At 35.3% G+C, this 14,532-nt stretch overlaps 2 protein-coding genes across 2 annotated transcripts in view; both read right to left on the reverse strand.

Annotated features, from left to right (window-relative positions):
- Positions 1-7,823: 7,823 nt before the first annotated feature.
- On the reverse strand, positions 7,824-8,274 carry LOC140749520 (uncharacterized). The gene has a single exon (XM_073082600.1). It carries the CDS (start codon positions 8,136-8,138, stop codon positions 7,869-7,871), a length of 270 nt encoding a protein of 89 aa, XP_072938701.1. The 5' UTR covers positions 8,139-8,274; the 3' UTR covers positions 7,824-7,868.
- The window catches only part of heca (hdc homolog, cell cycle regulator), a 68,804-nt gene continuing 62,405 nt past the window's right edge, over positions 8,134-14,532 (reverse strand). Inside the window, exons 3-5 of the mRNA XM_073082599.1 lie at positions 9,808-9,996; positions 8,547-8,735; positions 8,134-8,423 (exon numbers count right to left, since the gene is read on the reverse strand). Of these exons, the coding sequence (XP_072938700.1) occupies positions 8,253-8,423; positions 8,547-8,735; positions 9,808-9,996 (549 nt within the window). The 3' untranslated portion in view covers positions 8,134-8,252. The remainder of the gene's footprint in view (positions 8,424-8,546; positions 8,736-9,807; positions 9,997-14,532) is intronic.

Consider the following 14,532-nt stretch of genomic DNA (forward strand, 5'->3'; position numbering starts at 1 on the left):
GTAAAGAAAAACAACAAAATGTTCCCCGCGTCCGTACCCACTACACAATACATTTTGCTATTGATCGTCGGCCGCATGTTCGGTAGGTAGATTTGCGATTCACTGATATTACATTAATAATAAATGTCACAACATCAAGCCGGTATAAAAAACACTAAGCCTACTAAACCTACTACCTGCGAAAACTCTTTTAAAGAGTAACTTACTCACTAGATTCGTAAAGTAACACAGGCCCCGCCGTTCGGGCGACAGCGCAATATCAGAATTCGTATAAAATATAACATGTTTTTTACTTCTTAGTTTATTACAATTTTCTGAAACAACCTTACACACTAGTCATGCTTTACCAACATTACAAAATAGACAATACAACGCTTACTATCGTTATAAATGCTTTCCAAATATTATAATCGTCACGAATGGAACTTCACTCCTTAATACATAATAACCAGTAATAATCTTACTCTTCTAACATCCTTTGTGCCAATTCCTTACGCATCCGCTGCGAAAATACAAAAATATACGTTGAGACGTATTAAAGTTTTTTTTATAAAATAATATCAATTTTCAATGGTATAAGTTATTTTTTAAATTTAAACGACCCTTATTAATATTCCAAGCGCTTACCTTATCTTAAAATAATCAATTGGCGTTTTTCTGAGCTTCCTAGCATCGTATCTTTTCCTTACATTTACCGAGCCATATTCCAGAAAAATTGTAAGTAAATAAGAAGAGATCATGTATGAAACACTTAGATACGACCACACACAATAAGTATAATGCGTAGATCTAGGGTACCTACACGAGAAAATATGGAAAAAATCGATAACACGAGGAATATACTCAATCATTCAAACATACATCACTTACAATGAGAAATTATTCTATAAGATGCTTATAAAATTAATGCATCGATATATGCTGTAAGAAGCAACCTCCATTATTCTGCTTGGTAATCAACCCATGCGGTGCGTTTATAGAGACGCTTAAATCCGGTAATGACAAAGTACGAAAGCTTTACCACTTGTAAGAATGCCTTTAGATTTTAAACGCCGATATTTTTAAGCAATCCACATAGTTGTATAAAATTTGGGTTTTAAAACATTATACCATAGTCTCGCCATGTTCAGACCAAGAAATTATATCCAAAGCTTGATAATAATGGAGATTACTTTAATACTTGGCCTTGCAAGGAATGCCAATTGTAAAACAATATTTCAAAGCATCTGACCAAATCGTACGCACGATAGGAAAAACACTAACCCTAAATATGTATGTAAAAATGACCTTAAGCTCAGTACGTTTTATTCAAGAAGAAACCCTACTAACACACATCTACTCCAAGTCCCGAATAGGCTTATTTCGACTGGTGAAAATTCCTTCTGAAAACACGAACGAGCGGCCTTACACAATACCTATTATCGCTGTGATACACGTAGAGTTCAAGACTCGTCTTATAAAAATACTACAACTACGATTCCAATAAAAAACGTACATTACTTGATGTTTAATTTACGAATAACATACAATAGAAAACATTATCGCTAAATACTCATTACCGATACGAAAGTACAAAAGTTTTAGAGTTATTTCGAATTATGACACTCATACCCTGATGCACCCCGCGCATTACGTACAGAACGTTAGCCTAATTGCCTCGCAATAACTTATTTATTATCATTAACCAATTCGTAGATTATCACCGTACGTTGTTCTTGACAAGATAAATTGTGACGTGTTCGCGCTTAGGGCTTTTGCACACGAAGTTAAAAGCGACGCTAAAACGAAAGCGATCACATTTGCCTTTACTTCATACTACTTGTAGCATGAGTGTAGTGTATGACGCTAAAACGTAGTGTATAATCGCCCTTAAGGTTTTCTTTCGTATTCCATACAAACCGATCCGATATCAAGTAACATTTCCGTGGCTAACGATTGAATTATCACTTCCCACATTCTCATTGCATTTGTTAGTTGAATATCGCAGAGTTCAATAACTAATAATAATTTGCATGTAAATGATGATAACGTTACCGAGATCAACGCATTGTTATCACTTACACAATAGATTTAAACCGATAGATACACCTCATCTTCGGGAGATCAATCATTTTTGGAAACGTTATGAGTGAACACACTCAAAAGATTTTTATATAGATACTCATAATAGCATCGAATTCAAAATTTCTTAGAAAAGAATCAAGTTTAAAAGACAAAGCCACTTCAATTCGAGGCTACATCTAACCATTTAAATCTGTTTACTAACAAATGCGACGGAACGCTAAACCCTTCCTACAAAAGTTAATACAAAAGGTCAATACATACTACATTAGTGTAGAAAACATCGAATATCAAAATATAATTAACACATTTTGATTTGCATCTTTCACTAACCAATAACAGCCGTATACGAGAATCAGCCAATGCGTTAGAGAATTTTGAGCTTCACCTGAGGACGCCGGGTATCATTCGGATACTGAATGTCACATTGACAATAACCTAAGCAGTCTGTTTGAATTGGGTAGCTTAACCAAATATATATTCATGTCTAGATTTGTTTTATAGATGGGGTAAACAAAAAATAGTCCAAATCTGTCGGTGTCGCTTTTTCGCTGTTGGTGTCATAAAACCTCTCAGCTAAAAGTGATCCAATAATGATTTTAATCCAAAATTACGCTTTTCCTTTGGCTCTCGTTTACACAATTTCCAGAAGGAGTGAAGCAAATAGAATTGCTGCTATTTTGGATTAATTTAATTATTAAAAAATAGTCATTTTTTAAAATCGTTTATCCCAATCAAAACTAGACATATAAATATCTTTGGTAAGGCTCAACACCTAACGAAAACAGCCTAGAGAATTGCTGACTTATCAGTCCATGATGGAACTGATCGTCTGATGCGATTGTAGTAAATATTTATAAAAGTCTTTAGAAAAGTATAAAAGTACAAAATTTGGTGAAAGGACGCAACGTTTTCTATATTTATCACGGCTAGAATAAGTGTTTTTTTATGAATATCCAGAAATATCCAGAATTAGTCAGTTACTATTGATCTTATTGTCTCTAGGCTGTTTTGACGAAATGTACTTAAAAAACCCTACATATTATATTATTATTATTGTTTATTGTTGCATAAAAATGTACTCAAAAAATTCAGTTTTATATATTGCCGTGTATCGCTGGTTTTTGATATCACAACTTGTTTTATCATTATTGAGGGAATTAATATTTATACCGCAATTGTGATTTTAAAAACTACAGAATATTAGAAGTCTTATTATTGAATGTACCTATAGTTTAAAGAGACGTCGTGAATTAGCAATGTTTTAGTTTCATATACTATGTTGTAAAATGGATCTGAAATATATATTTCTACACGGAAATATAAAGTTTAATAGGAATTCTACAAATGGAGTTCTAAAACAATGAATTCGTTAGTGACTCGTCTGATTTAATCAAAGCGATTGAAATCAAACGATATTGTTGTCTTAATAAATGCAAGTTGGCGAGCATAGACAATGTTTAGTACTTTCGATCTCAGAAACAAATGAATTTTTTTATGTCAATTTGACAAACCTACACGAGTCATACCTACATGACCCTTATGACCAGAATGCACACGATTATAACAAAACTCGCACGTGGGGCGCGAGGTTACTATATAATGGCAATAATTAGTACTGAAACAAACGTGATAGTGACTAAACTTAAGGTTACGTGTGACCACAATCATGCATCCCTTTCACGCCAATTAATTTTAAAGAAAGTACCTAAATCTAAATGAGACCTACCGTGGAAATAAGGTTCGATAAAACCATATCGAAAAGCGAGACACAAGACCTATAGTTTAGCGATTATTATGCCGATATCGAAAACCTACCGAGTGCAACTACTATGTACTATTCTAGTCGCATTTAAAAATACGAATCCAAATAAATACAAAAACCTAATAGAGATAGAAGATATAGCTTTCATATAAGTAACAATTTTTTGCTCCTAAATTTACCAACGAAAACAAAATTTATTTAAAATAAATATAACGGTTAGTTACTTTTGTTAGGAGAAACAATTGCGCGTTATATTAGGATTACAGCAACTATTTCGTAAAGTTTATCTAGATCACTGTCACTTTTATATGTATTTGATTTATCTTATAAAATTTGCAAAAGTAACAAATTGTTTCTTTGTACTTTTAAGCAATTCACTAAATTACACCACATTAATTCAACATGAAAAATTTGAATGTCGGTGTCTAAATAAATTGTCATTAATTACAAAATTTAACAAATATGTGCAAATAAACTAAGAAGTTTGCAACGTTAGTGTAATTACATTTATATTAACTGAACAGATAACTAAGTGATTAAAATATGAATAATCAAACACATACTAGGATAATATAAGAACTGCGGAGGAGTATAGGGAAAACTATTGATAATATGCCTCCTGATAACATTTTATACAACCGTTTCAAGTGTTCCGTATCTACTCGTATCTACGTCCCAAATGCTTCTCGGAGCTGGTATCTGGAGAACTTAGAGCTAAAATAATGGAAGAACTGTTTCTTGACAAACCGTCCATCATATAAAATTAATAGCATACTACAAAACTCAACTAACATAATAATTTATTAAACTCTTTAGTAAAAAGTCACACGACGGCTTGTCAAGCAATCAGCGTCCTAGTATAAGATTACGATAAAAGATAGTTGTACTATGGGAAAAAAGTACATGTAACTTATTAATTATTCACGATAATTACAAATTTAAGTTACATTAATATACAGGAATTTTAAATGAGGAGTCGTCACGCATCACTATAATTTACTATTTGTAGAATATAGAGGTAATGGAAAGATTTGTTATAGTGAAACGTTTTTAAAATATTAAATAAACATCCTTTGTGAGTCAGAGGACTTTGATATATTCGTCTAGAGGATATTAGATTTTTAATATAGCGTTATATTATTCGAATTTGTACCGGAAAGGGGGCCAACGACCCCATACCTAGGGTCGTTACAACCGTGCCTATAATACATCTACGTTAGATGGCTCTGTATTGACTATTAAACAATATGACTCTATATTTTTGTCTCTTTCCTAAATACACGAACTGTAATGACATTTCACTTATCATTTGTACATGGTCACCATCAGATGATCTGGTTAATTTTTTTTTAAATTTTCCTAAATATACCAACAACAGCTCGCCTTAATTACTTTTCAAATACTTTATTGTATACATTTATTTAAATGTATATTAAAATTTTAAATATAATTCTATATTCGAACGAGCAAACTTCGATAAAATTAAAATTGATTAACATATGAAACGTCATTACAATTCGAGAATTGTTAACATAATAGGGATCTTTGATATTGTTGAAATTATGTACTATCGATTTATGGCTAATCTAGAAATATGCAATAATATATCTCATTAAACACTTTGTCAAGCATTTGCGTACATTAACTGCATATTTACAATATCGATACGAACTATTATAGTAAATGTTTTCGATATAATATTCTCAACCTTACAGTACACTAATAAAGTTTAAGCAGAGAATACTAATTAAAAATTTAGAGAAGTATAATTACACGCACACTAGGCGAACTGGTCACTATATTCCTAAAAATAGCTTAGTTCATGCATTATGTTTATTTTCAATATATTTAAAATGATGAAAAACGGTCGATAAATAGATCTTTGTTAGACCGTTTGCCTTCATTTTGTTCGCTTATAATTTGTAAGCAATATGTCCATGCAGGTAAATATGATTTTTTAAAGTACACTACAAAAGCTCATCCTATTTTGTAATTTTAGTCTGCCCCCTATAAATAAACATACGTTATCTACGCTTAGAAGTGGCTAAAATAGGTATTCGCCGGATTAAAGATAAAGTTTTAAAACTTATAATAAAAAAACAATTAATTCCATATTGTATGCTTTACATGACATCATTATTGTAATGTAGGTTAATATGTTTCGAAAAATTAATTAAGGGTTGGCTTGAAGATCGGTAGAATTTTTTTGTTAAAAAATACGTATTGTGATCAGTAATTAGTTCTCGAGAGTCCTTAATTTTATTTTTCAGGATATATTTTAATGTAGTACTAATATTATTATTCATTTGACTTTATCAATATAATCGGCTTTCTCTGATCTATAGGGGTACATTTAAAAATTGTCTATGTATATAGTGAGACCAGTTCGCCCCCACTCAAACAGTGCTCGATGATAAAGATGACGATTGATGAGGTGCAGTGATGCGGATGATGGCGAAGTGACGTGAAGACGTAACGATGATGACAGGTGATGAACAATATGGGTCTACTTACTATGCAACAGATTCAGTCCAATTCATGAACAAAGACCGAGTATCGACTCTTTTGATCGCAAGAACCGATACCGGTCGCAGCAAATTTCATTAAAAATGACAGTTTGATTTTAGAAGGTTAATGCAAAAAATTTAACTATAAAAATCGTCAAGTCTTCGTAGAATTAATGACTACAAATGGACGTCGGTCCATCGATATAATGTTACCCTATTTTTTTTATTTTCATTACGACCCGTTACGTAAGCGCCTGCCTATCCGCACCACTTTATCACTATTCACTAAAGACGCATTAGTTACTAGATTTTTTTTATCACTTGTGATCACTTTGCGAGTAATAAGTATCAAATGTATCAAAAACCTTACCTAGAACTTTAACATTAAACAGTTACTGAGTAAATGTGCACATCACTTATACGCTTAGTAAATGTTGAAGCGTTACTCTTACAAATAAATAGACATTCATGATAAGAATAAGAAAACCCTTAACCTAAACTACAGCGATTGCCAAATAATTGATGTTCAACAAAAAAGAAAAAACTCCGACGCTCAAAAAACAAAAATAAAACAATAATAAAAACCAGTAACGATGATTAGCGGATAATAATAAACATAAACATGATTTTTGAACCCAATGAAAAGAAAGTTTTTATCAACTGATATGGCACAATTTTGAAAAATAAAAAACTTAGATCATTAATCAATCAATAACAATTTCAACATTCCGCTAATCACTATAAATTTTATGCGAAAAAAACGATATTTTCTATTAGATGTGATATTTTAAATAATCAAATTCAAATGAATAAAATACTATACACATATTACTTGTAGATATATGTATGACAAGCTAATCATAATTATTATTGGTGACACAGCAATAACTTATAAATAAAACCTCTACCGTAATTAATAATTAAGAGTACAAAAAAGTGTAAATACAGTAAGTAAATGAAAGTGATATTAAAAAATAAACTAACATAGCATCTCTAATTAGACAGGAATTACTTCCCAAAATCAAAGTGCCATTTGGTGGGAGGAAATAAAGGATCGCAATAAACCTACGAAAATATTGTATAACACTTAAGTTAAAGTTTAAAATTTTGCTAAAATAAAACATAACTAATAAACTAAATTGAACTAAACAACACACCACTCAAACGTCCCTATCAAATAGGGTATCATATCAGTATCACTGAAACCGAAGGTAATCAAGAATTTAAAAACTTTCTTTCCCCCTTCACAAGGAGTATTCACCCCGATCTAAGGTTCAATTGGAAACAAAAAAAAATGCAGTTTCTGGCGTCACTATACCGCTAATTATTATTTTCAATAAAAATCAACATCTACTTATTTTAATCAACAAAGTGCAGAATAAAATTAAAATAAAATCAATAGTACGATCTAAACCGATACATAAAATTATTCTCAATAATACCAACTTAATTTTAACAAAAAATATTCCTAGCTCCTCATCGGAGGACGCACTCACAAGTCCAAAATAAACCGCCACAAGAGTCCCACGTAAGATTTATGCAATTTGATTCAAGTAGTCGATAAAGTCGTTGGAGAAGAGCTGCAGATGGGAGGGCTCGGAGAAGGGCGCGCGGCGAGGGGTGCACGCGGCTGCCGGCCTGGGGCGCAGGGCTGCCAGGTAGCGCTCGGCCAGGCTCTCTCCCAGGCTCATGGCCAGAGTCTCCGGGCTCAGGCCCAGCAGTGACAGCGACTCGGTGATGCTGGCGAGGGTGGGATTGAGGTACTTAGCGGGCTCGTCGATAGGGTCTGCCGCGCGGGAAGCCATGCTCGTGTTGACGACGGGGCGTAGCGCGGGCGGGGACGCGCGCCGTGGCGGCGACGGCGCGAGGCCCCACGGGTCCGGGGGGGTGCCGGGGGAGTGCCCCGGCACCGCCGTTTGTTATGGCCACTGCTGGAACAGCGGGAACGCCCGTTTGGTGAAGCAGTACGACAGCGGCTTCACGAAGTGGGTTTCCACTACGCGGCAGTGCGGGCACGTCACCGGGTGCGAGTAGTCCGAGTAGTTGAGCCGCTGGTGGGGATGCAGCAGAGGCTTGTAGCAGTTGTTACACTGTAGAGAGAAAATTGATTTTATTGCATATTTACAATATTTATACAAATCTTTGAAACGACAAAAGCATGAAATAAATATATTAAGTCAAAACATTCTACAAGGTATACTCGTATAGCATACCTTCAGTCTCTCACCGCAGCAGGGCGTGGCCATGAAGATGTCGTAGGAATACATGGTACCCAAGACCAACGAGGAGCCATCCCATTTTTGGCCACAGAAGCGGCATCGGATCGTGCGCTCTGGGTCGCACCGCTCCAGGCACCCCATGCACACGCACGTTAGGTATTGCGTGCGGCCCTCCACTTTCACCTGCACAAAAGTATGTACTGTAGACAATAAATAAAACGAGTGGTGTAGGGAAAGTCTATAAAATGCAACCGAGACCACGTGTATACCGAGACCTAAGGAGACAAAGTATTTATTCTTCATCCAGTCGAAATTTAGATACTCTTCTGTCTTCACTTGTGGGTGTCGTGTACAGAATGACATATCAACCCAGAAATTACATTACGCGGGTCATCAAAAAGTTAAAGCTGGAATATGTGTGATCTGGCAATTTACAAATATATTGAGATGACATGTATTTGGAATCTCACAGGATAATCCGTAAGGTGTAGAGGGTGTCTGTCTGGGCACATACGCTAATTCTAACGTCAAACAAACATGCGAGTATCCGTGCACGCTCGCATTCGTCTCCTAATTCGCTGAACAAACACAGTCAGTCGAAAAGTTCGCCGCGTTGCCAGCGAGACGTTACGCTTACGTTATTTTGTAGACTTGAATAAACTTTGGAGATCTTATTTAAGTTTAGAAGAAAGTTTGCTCCGCTACAATTGAGCGCTTTGTAAACAAAGTTGTAATGAGGTAAATGTTATTTGTGACTCGCTACAGCTACGAATATTCCTTAGGATTTGCTCAGTCAAAGGTCAGAGAAGTCAGTAACGGCAAACTAGTTGTGGATTCAGCCAGCATATTCTAATAAATCTCGTCTATAATAGTATAGCGAGACATTGATTGAGTAAGGTAAATTGTGTAGTTGAATATTGTCTGAGCGTGAAAAACAAAGTTAAATTACGTGAAAGATATTTAATGGAAATTTGGCAAAGCATTTATAAACATATTTACTGTCTGTTTGTATGGGTTACGCTTGGAAACGGCTGAGATAAATTAAATTAAATCAATTAATTTATGAAGGCAACATACAAGAAAATGGCCGTTAAACATTTTTATTAAAGCGGAGAACGATACGAATGTTATTGCTATACAATTTTCAGCAAACTTACGAACTAATTCTAAAGTCTTGTCGAGATATACAGTTTCAACAATGGGGCGAATTTCTTTCTAAAAATAACTGCGTAAGGTAAAGTAATTTCAAACCTACCTCAACAGCGCTGCTGGTATGCTGTCGCGGGCTCAGGAAGAACGTGCCGTCGACCAACGGATATCTGTCGAAGACGTGGAGCGTCTCCTTGCAAAGCGTGCAGGACACCCGCGGTTTGTGCTGCCCCGCCAGAGTCGACAGGATGAACAGCCTGGTGTCGTCGTTGCCGTGGTTACCCTCGTCTTCAATCTAGAACAAAACAAAAATTCCATATAAATATAAAGTAATATTTTTAAGTTAACTGTGCTGCATTTTATTGTGGCTCAGCTTTTATTTTTAATTATTTGCCAAGAAAATATTCGTCTGAGAACTTTGAAATAATAATATTCATAAAACATTTTATTTCTATCTAATACTTCTGAGTATTAAAGTTTCAAATTGATCGATCGACTATGTTTCGAGATTCTCGGATAGAAATATATGGAAGCTGATTTTTTATTTATAAAGATTATATCAAACTAATAAGCACCTGACAAAACTGATCACAGCTATCTAGACGGGTCTTAATTGAAGTGTGTAGCGGTGGCGACGTCGTAATGAAACTAAAATAAATCTGTCGCATTTTAGCAAATGTTGTTACAGATTAGAAAAGATCAAGTTACATTAATATTTTAAAGTACTCAACCGGTCGTCACTGATATTTAAATTTTAGAACACAGTTGATGAAGTCATGTTCAGATATAAACTCAAACATGATAGAATAATGTGGTCGGAGACATAAAAATATACGTGGCGATGTTTTTTCTATTTTTTAAATATACATTTACAGCCATCTAGAGAACTAACTGAGTAAATAAAGCACCCCAGACTACTCAGAGGATTACCGCACGACTTCAAAGTGCGGGGAAACAAAACGTAACATAAGGTCGAACACTCTTTGCCCGCCGATGTTGGAAAACCACGTTCGCAGTTTCAATATTTCATATCCCCACATTTACATATTACGATTAATGCATCCACCCACGACACTTACCGCAACTCTCCCTTCGTAATAACGCAAGTAAATGACTGCATAAAGTTGAATAATGAAAGGCTGAAAGGCAATTACGCTGAATTCGGAGTCGAAGTCAAACAAAGGCTCACGAGCGCCGCGGAGATCGATTGTGAGCACAATTCGTTCACGTACGAGCAATTTGCGAGAGCGAATAATACTGAAAGTTTAACGAGTTACTGCTGCATTGTATAACTTAATTAAACATATTATGAATAACCCAAACGTGCCGTTTCTTTAGAAGTTAAATGCGCGTGCCATTTCCTATTCGCCACGAACGTCTAAAGTCGGCAGTGATACTCTTCTATTGTTTATTTTGAGATTTAAATTCAATGCCCTCGGCCGTCAACATGTCGTACGTTCACGAAATGCAGAACACATAGTCGGTTAGCAACTTGCACATTCCAGTGTGCTTGATGCTTGCATTCCTATTATTCTATTATTAGAATGACGTCGTGACACCAGGAACACATAAAACGTACTTGGAGAGAGCGTTGACCTACGCAAACAAACTCAGTATGATTTGCAGTATAGAACAGTGCAGTTTGCCAAGAGACGAAGCGGGGGCGGGCCATCCGGCATAGCAAACACAACCGTGATATCTTGCTTCCTAACTCCGGCACGAACGACGTCTATTTTATTCACCTAGCTTCGGTTATTCTACCTAAAATTGAAATGTCCGACACAATCGACATGGTTTCTAAAATACGATAGGTACTATACTTATACATTATCGATTGTGTAATGATAAATATCTGCCATGTGCGCGAGACAGGCGTGATTGATTTGTCGCAATGAGCATTTCGGAATTATTGTGCGGAACTGTGGATACATGTGATTGATAATAGTTTAATGTAGGAAATTCCTTCGCTGGCCCACGTGTAATATGTCGGCGCGCCGGAGCGTGTAATGAAATGTCTATGAATTACCCGAGCAATTAAAAAGACGTCAGAGTTGTCGCCTGGGGTCTAATGAGTGACAATTAGATTGTAAGTGTCGCGTTGACGAAAGTTTAGTGAGGTTGGAGGTTGCGGGCGTCGAACCCGGTGGAGCGAAAACTTGCACAATTTACTTGTGGATGCTCGTAGGTACGGCAAGATTGATGAGCACTCTAAGCAGACTATTTATTTACTCAATCCGATCACGCTTTGTCTCGCAATCGTCGCCTTTTACAGAACTCTACGACTCCGTGTGGCAGTAAACCGAGACATAAAAAATTTCCGAGGATTTTATGGACTAGTGCTGTTACAATGTTAACAGCGAGCGTAGGCGAAAAGGAAGAAATGGAATAGAAAATGTTCTAGTCGTCGTATAATCAGTTGACAAGTGGAACAGGAAGCACAACTACGAGTATTTAATGGTTATCAAACGCGTCTCTTCTACTAACTGTACTACGTAAATAGGCCCTTATTACGTGGACTGACTTGTGAGATACATAATGTATTTAAATTAGAAAAAAAACGGATAAGTGCCTATCAGACGCACATAGTAGGGTTCCGGAACGTATAATAAGAATTTGTAATGTAGGTACTGCAAAATTAAGATTATAGTATCTGTTTAATTTCAGGAAGTGTGATCAGCGGTGTGATACAGTTTGAAGGATATTGGTAGTAAATACAAAAAGAGTACTGGTTCCCAGAATAACTATTTTACTTTAACCACTACAGTCTGGTGAATTGAAATGTAGGATACATTCAACAAAACACTACGATACGTTTTTGTTTCATGATTACTTCAATCAAACTACAAAGAAACAAGGATGCATTGGAATGATACGTAATGGGATCGGTTCAAATTTAATCGCGAGTCTGAACGTTTGTTTCGTTGTTCAAACAACAAAAGCGTGAAGAGCCTCATCTAGACGAGAGCGGTAGAGGGCGCTTCAAACGTCGTTAGTACAGCAAAACGAAAGTACACACATTAAAACTTTCCAATTTTGAGGCGCCGCAATAATTACAAACACATTCGGATATTTACAGGGGAAGTTTGGGAAATTTCGTGAATTTCAGAACGTATAACAAGTTTGGTGCATAAGTTAAAAAAATGTTGTGTTTTTATTTATAAATTAGAATATTGTGAAATGAATTGTAAAGATACTATTCATGTTACAGTTTTGAAAGTGCTGAACATCTGCTCTAAAGAAAAGAATGAGATTTTCTAGACAAAATATTTGAAGATGAGCTTTTAATATAAAAGGCGAACCAAAGGTTGAATAACGATAATAAATCTAGATTATCCCCAACGGAGGCTTATTTTTAATTAGCCAAATGAAACTTTTTCTATTATATTCCACCGTCGCCGGCACTCGCCACAGTAAGTACGTACAAATAAAAATTAAATACAAAGACAGGGTTGTCACTTTTAATCTAATAATATGATAGTAACATTATTGTGTAATACATATTTATTTCATTCGCTTTATTTTTGCAGCTGCAATAATCAGTCTTTAACTGAATGAAATATTGTTCTTCTAATTTCCAAATTAAAATTTATTACATATTATTGTTTGTAAAAAAAAAATATTATGTGTACTTTATAAGTTCATATTGTACGATTTGACTTTACCTAATAATATATTTTATTGTTCTAATTTACATGTTGAATGATTATTAAAATAACATTTATCTATTTAAAGATTAAGCCACATGAACGCAAAATCAGTAAACGCATTCGGTATTTTAATCGAACTTGATTTAAACAGCCACCACAATTCTCTGTGAAATGTAGCAGTATATTTGTTTTCTAGGTTTTATCAAAAAAAAAGTATTCCTTTTTTGTTTTTCTTAAATCTCATTTCACGGTACTAAGTTGAATACGTGACAGCCCTAAGAACGAGACGCCGGAGAGAGCCGACCGAGTAAAAATGAGAAATCCAGCCGCAAATCCAATTAGCCGCGGCAAGACATCTAATACGATGGACCTGATATTGGTGAAGTATGCTCTGAATTAAATAGCTTGCTTTTATGGGCATTTTCACCTTTTTATTTGAAGTTGAAGTGACGAGCATGATGGGAGCTTGACGATACAAGCAGTGGTTCGACTCAGGAGGCGCCATGTGTTTCGTTGGCAGGATGTAGATGATGGCTGACTTACTTGTGTGACCATCGCGGTCCTTAGGAGTTGCAATGGATCTGGGTTCGTCTTCAACTTGGCTACAGATGTGGGACACCCGTGGGAAAGTGATCAGTAACCATCAAATGGATAAATGTTAATGTGTGATTATGTCGGTGTTATTCTCATCAAAAACTGTAAGAAAAATCAGTTCCTTTTAAGGTGTCGGACTTTTGACGATAACAATAGTTACGTTACTACAAACGTAAGATTTTACAAAAAACTCTATTATAGAAAAAATATTCAGCGGATTATTTTCTGTATCATTTCTGATATCCGACAACTTCGGATACGGTTACGTAGTTACGTATGGAGTTCCATACGTTGCGTTATGTTCCGCATCATATTTGCCATTGTCTGAGAGCTTTCCGTTAATACTTTTCTATTTGCGCCAGATAGAGCAATCGCTTTAATGCAATTGAAATGATCCCTTTAAGTAGTATTTTGCGTAAACCTTCCACTTAATTTTATTACTGTGCAAATTTGACTTTTAATATTCAACAGTTTATCAAAGTTCTTAAATGAAATTGGAAATCCTTTTCGAAGTTTATCTCGAACGTAGCGCAATTTTCTAAAATAAATTACAGGTTTGTATCAGAACTGTGGGTTATAGCTAGTCTGCA

The sequence above is a fragment of the Epargyreus clarus genome, unplaced genomic scaffold (assembly GCF_041222505.1).
Source record: "Epargyreus clarus isolate Ecla_fem2 unplaced genomic scaffold, WU_Ecla_fem_2.2 ptg000018l, whole genome shotgun sequence".
Classification (NCBI taxonomy): Eukaryota; Metazoa; Arthropoda; class Insecta; order Lepidoptera; family Hesperiidae; genus Epargyreus; species Epargyreus clarus.

Bases quoted from the DNA above. Each gene is read 5' to 3' on its own strand.
- LOC140749520 (XM_073082600.1), bottom strand. From the start codon at position 8,138: ATGGCTTCCCGCGCGGCAGACCCTATCGACGAGCCCGCTAAGTACCTC.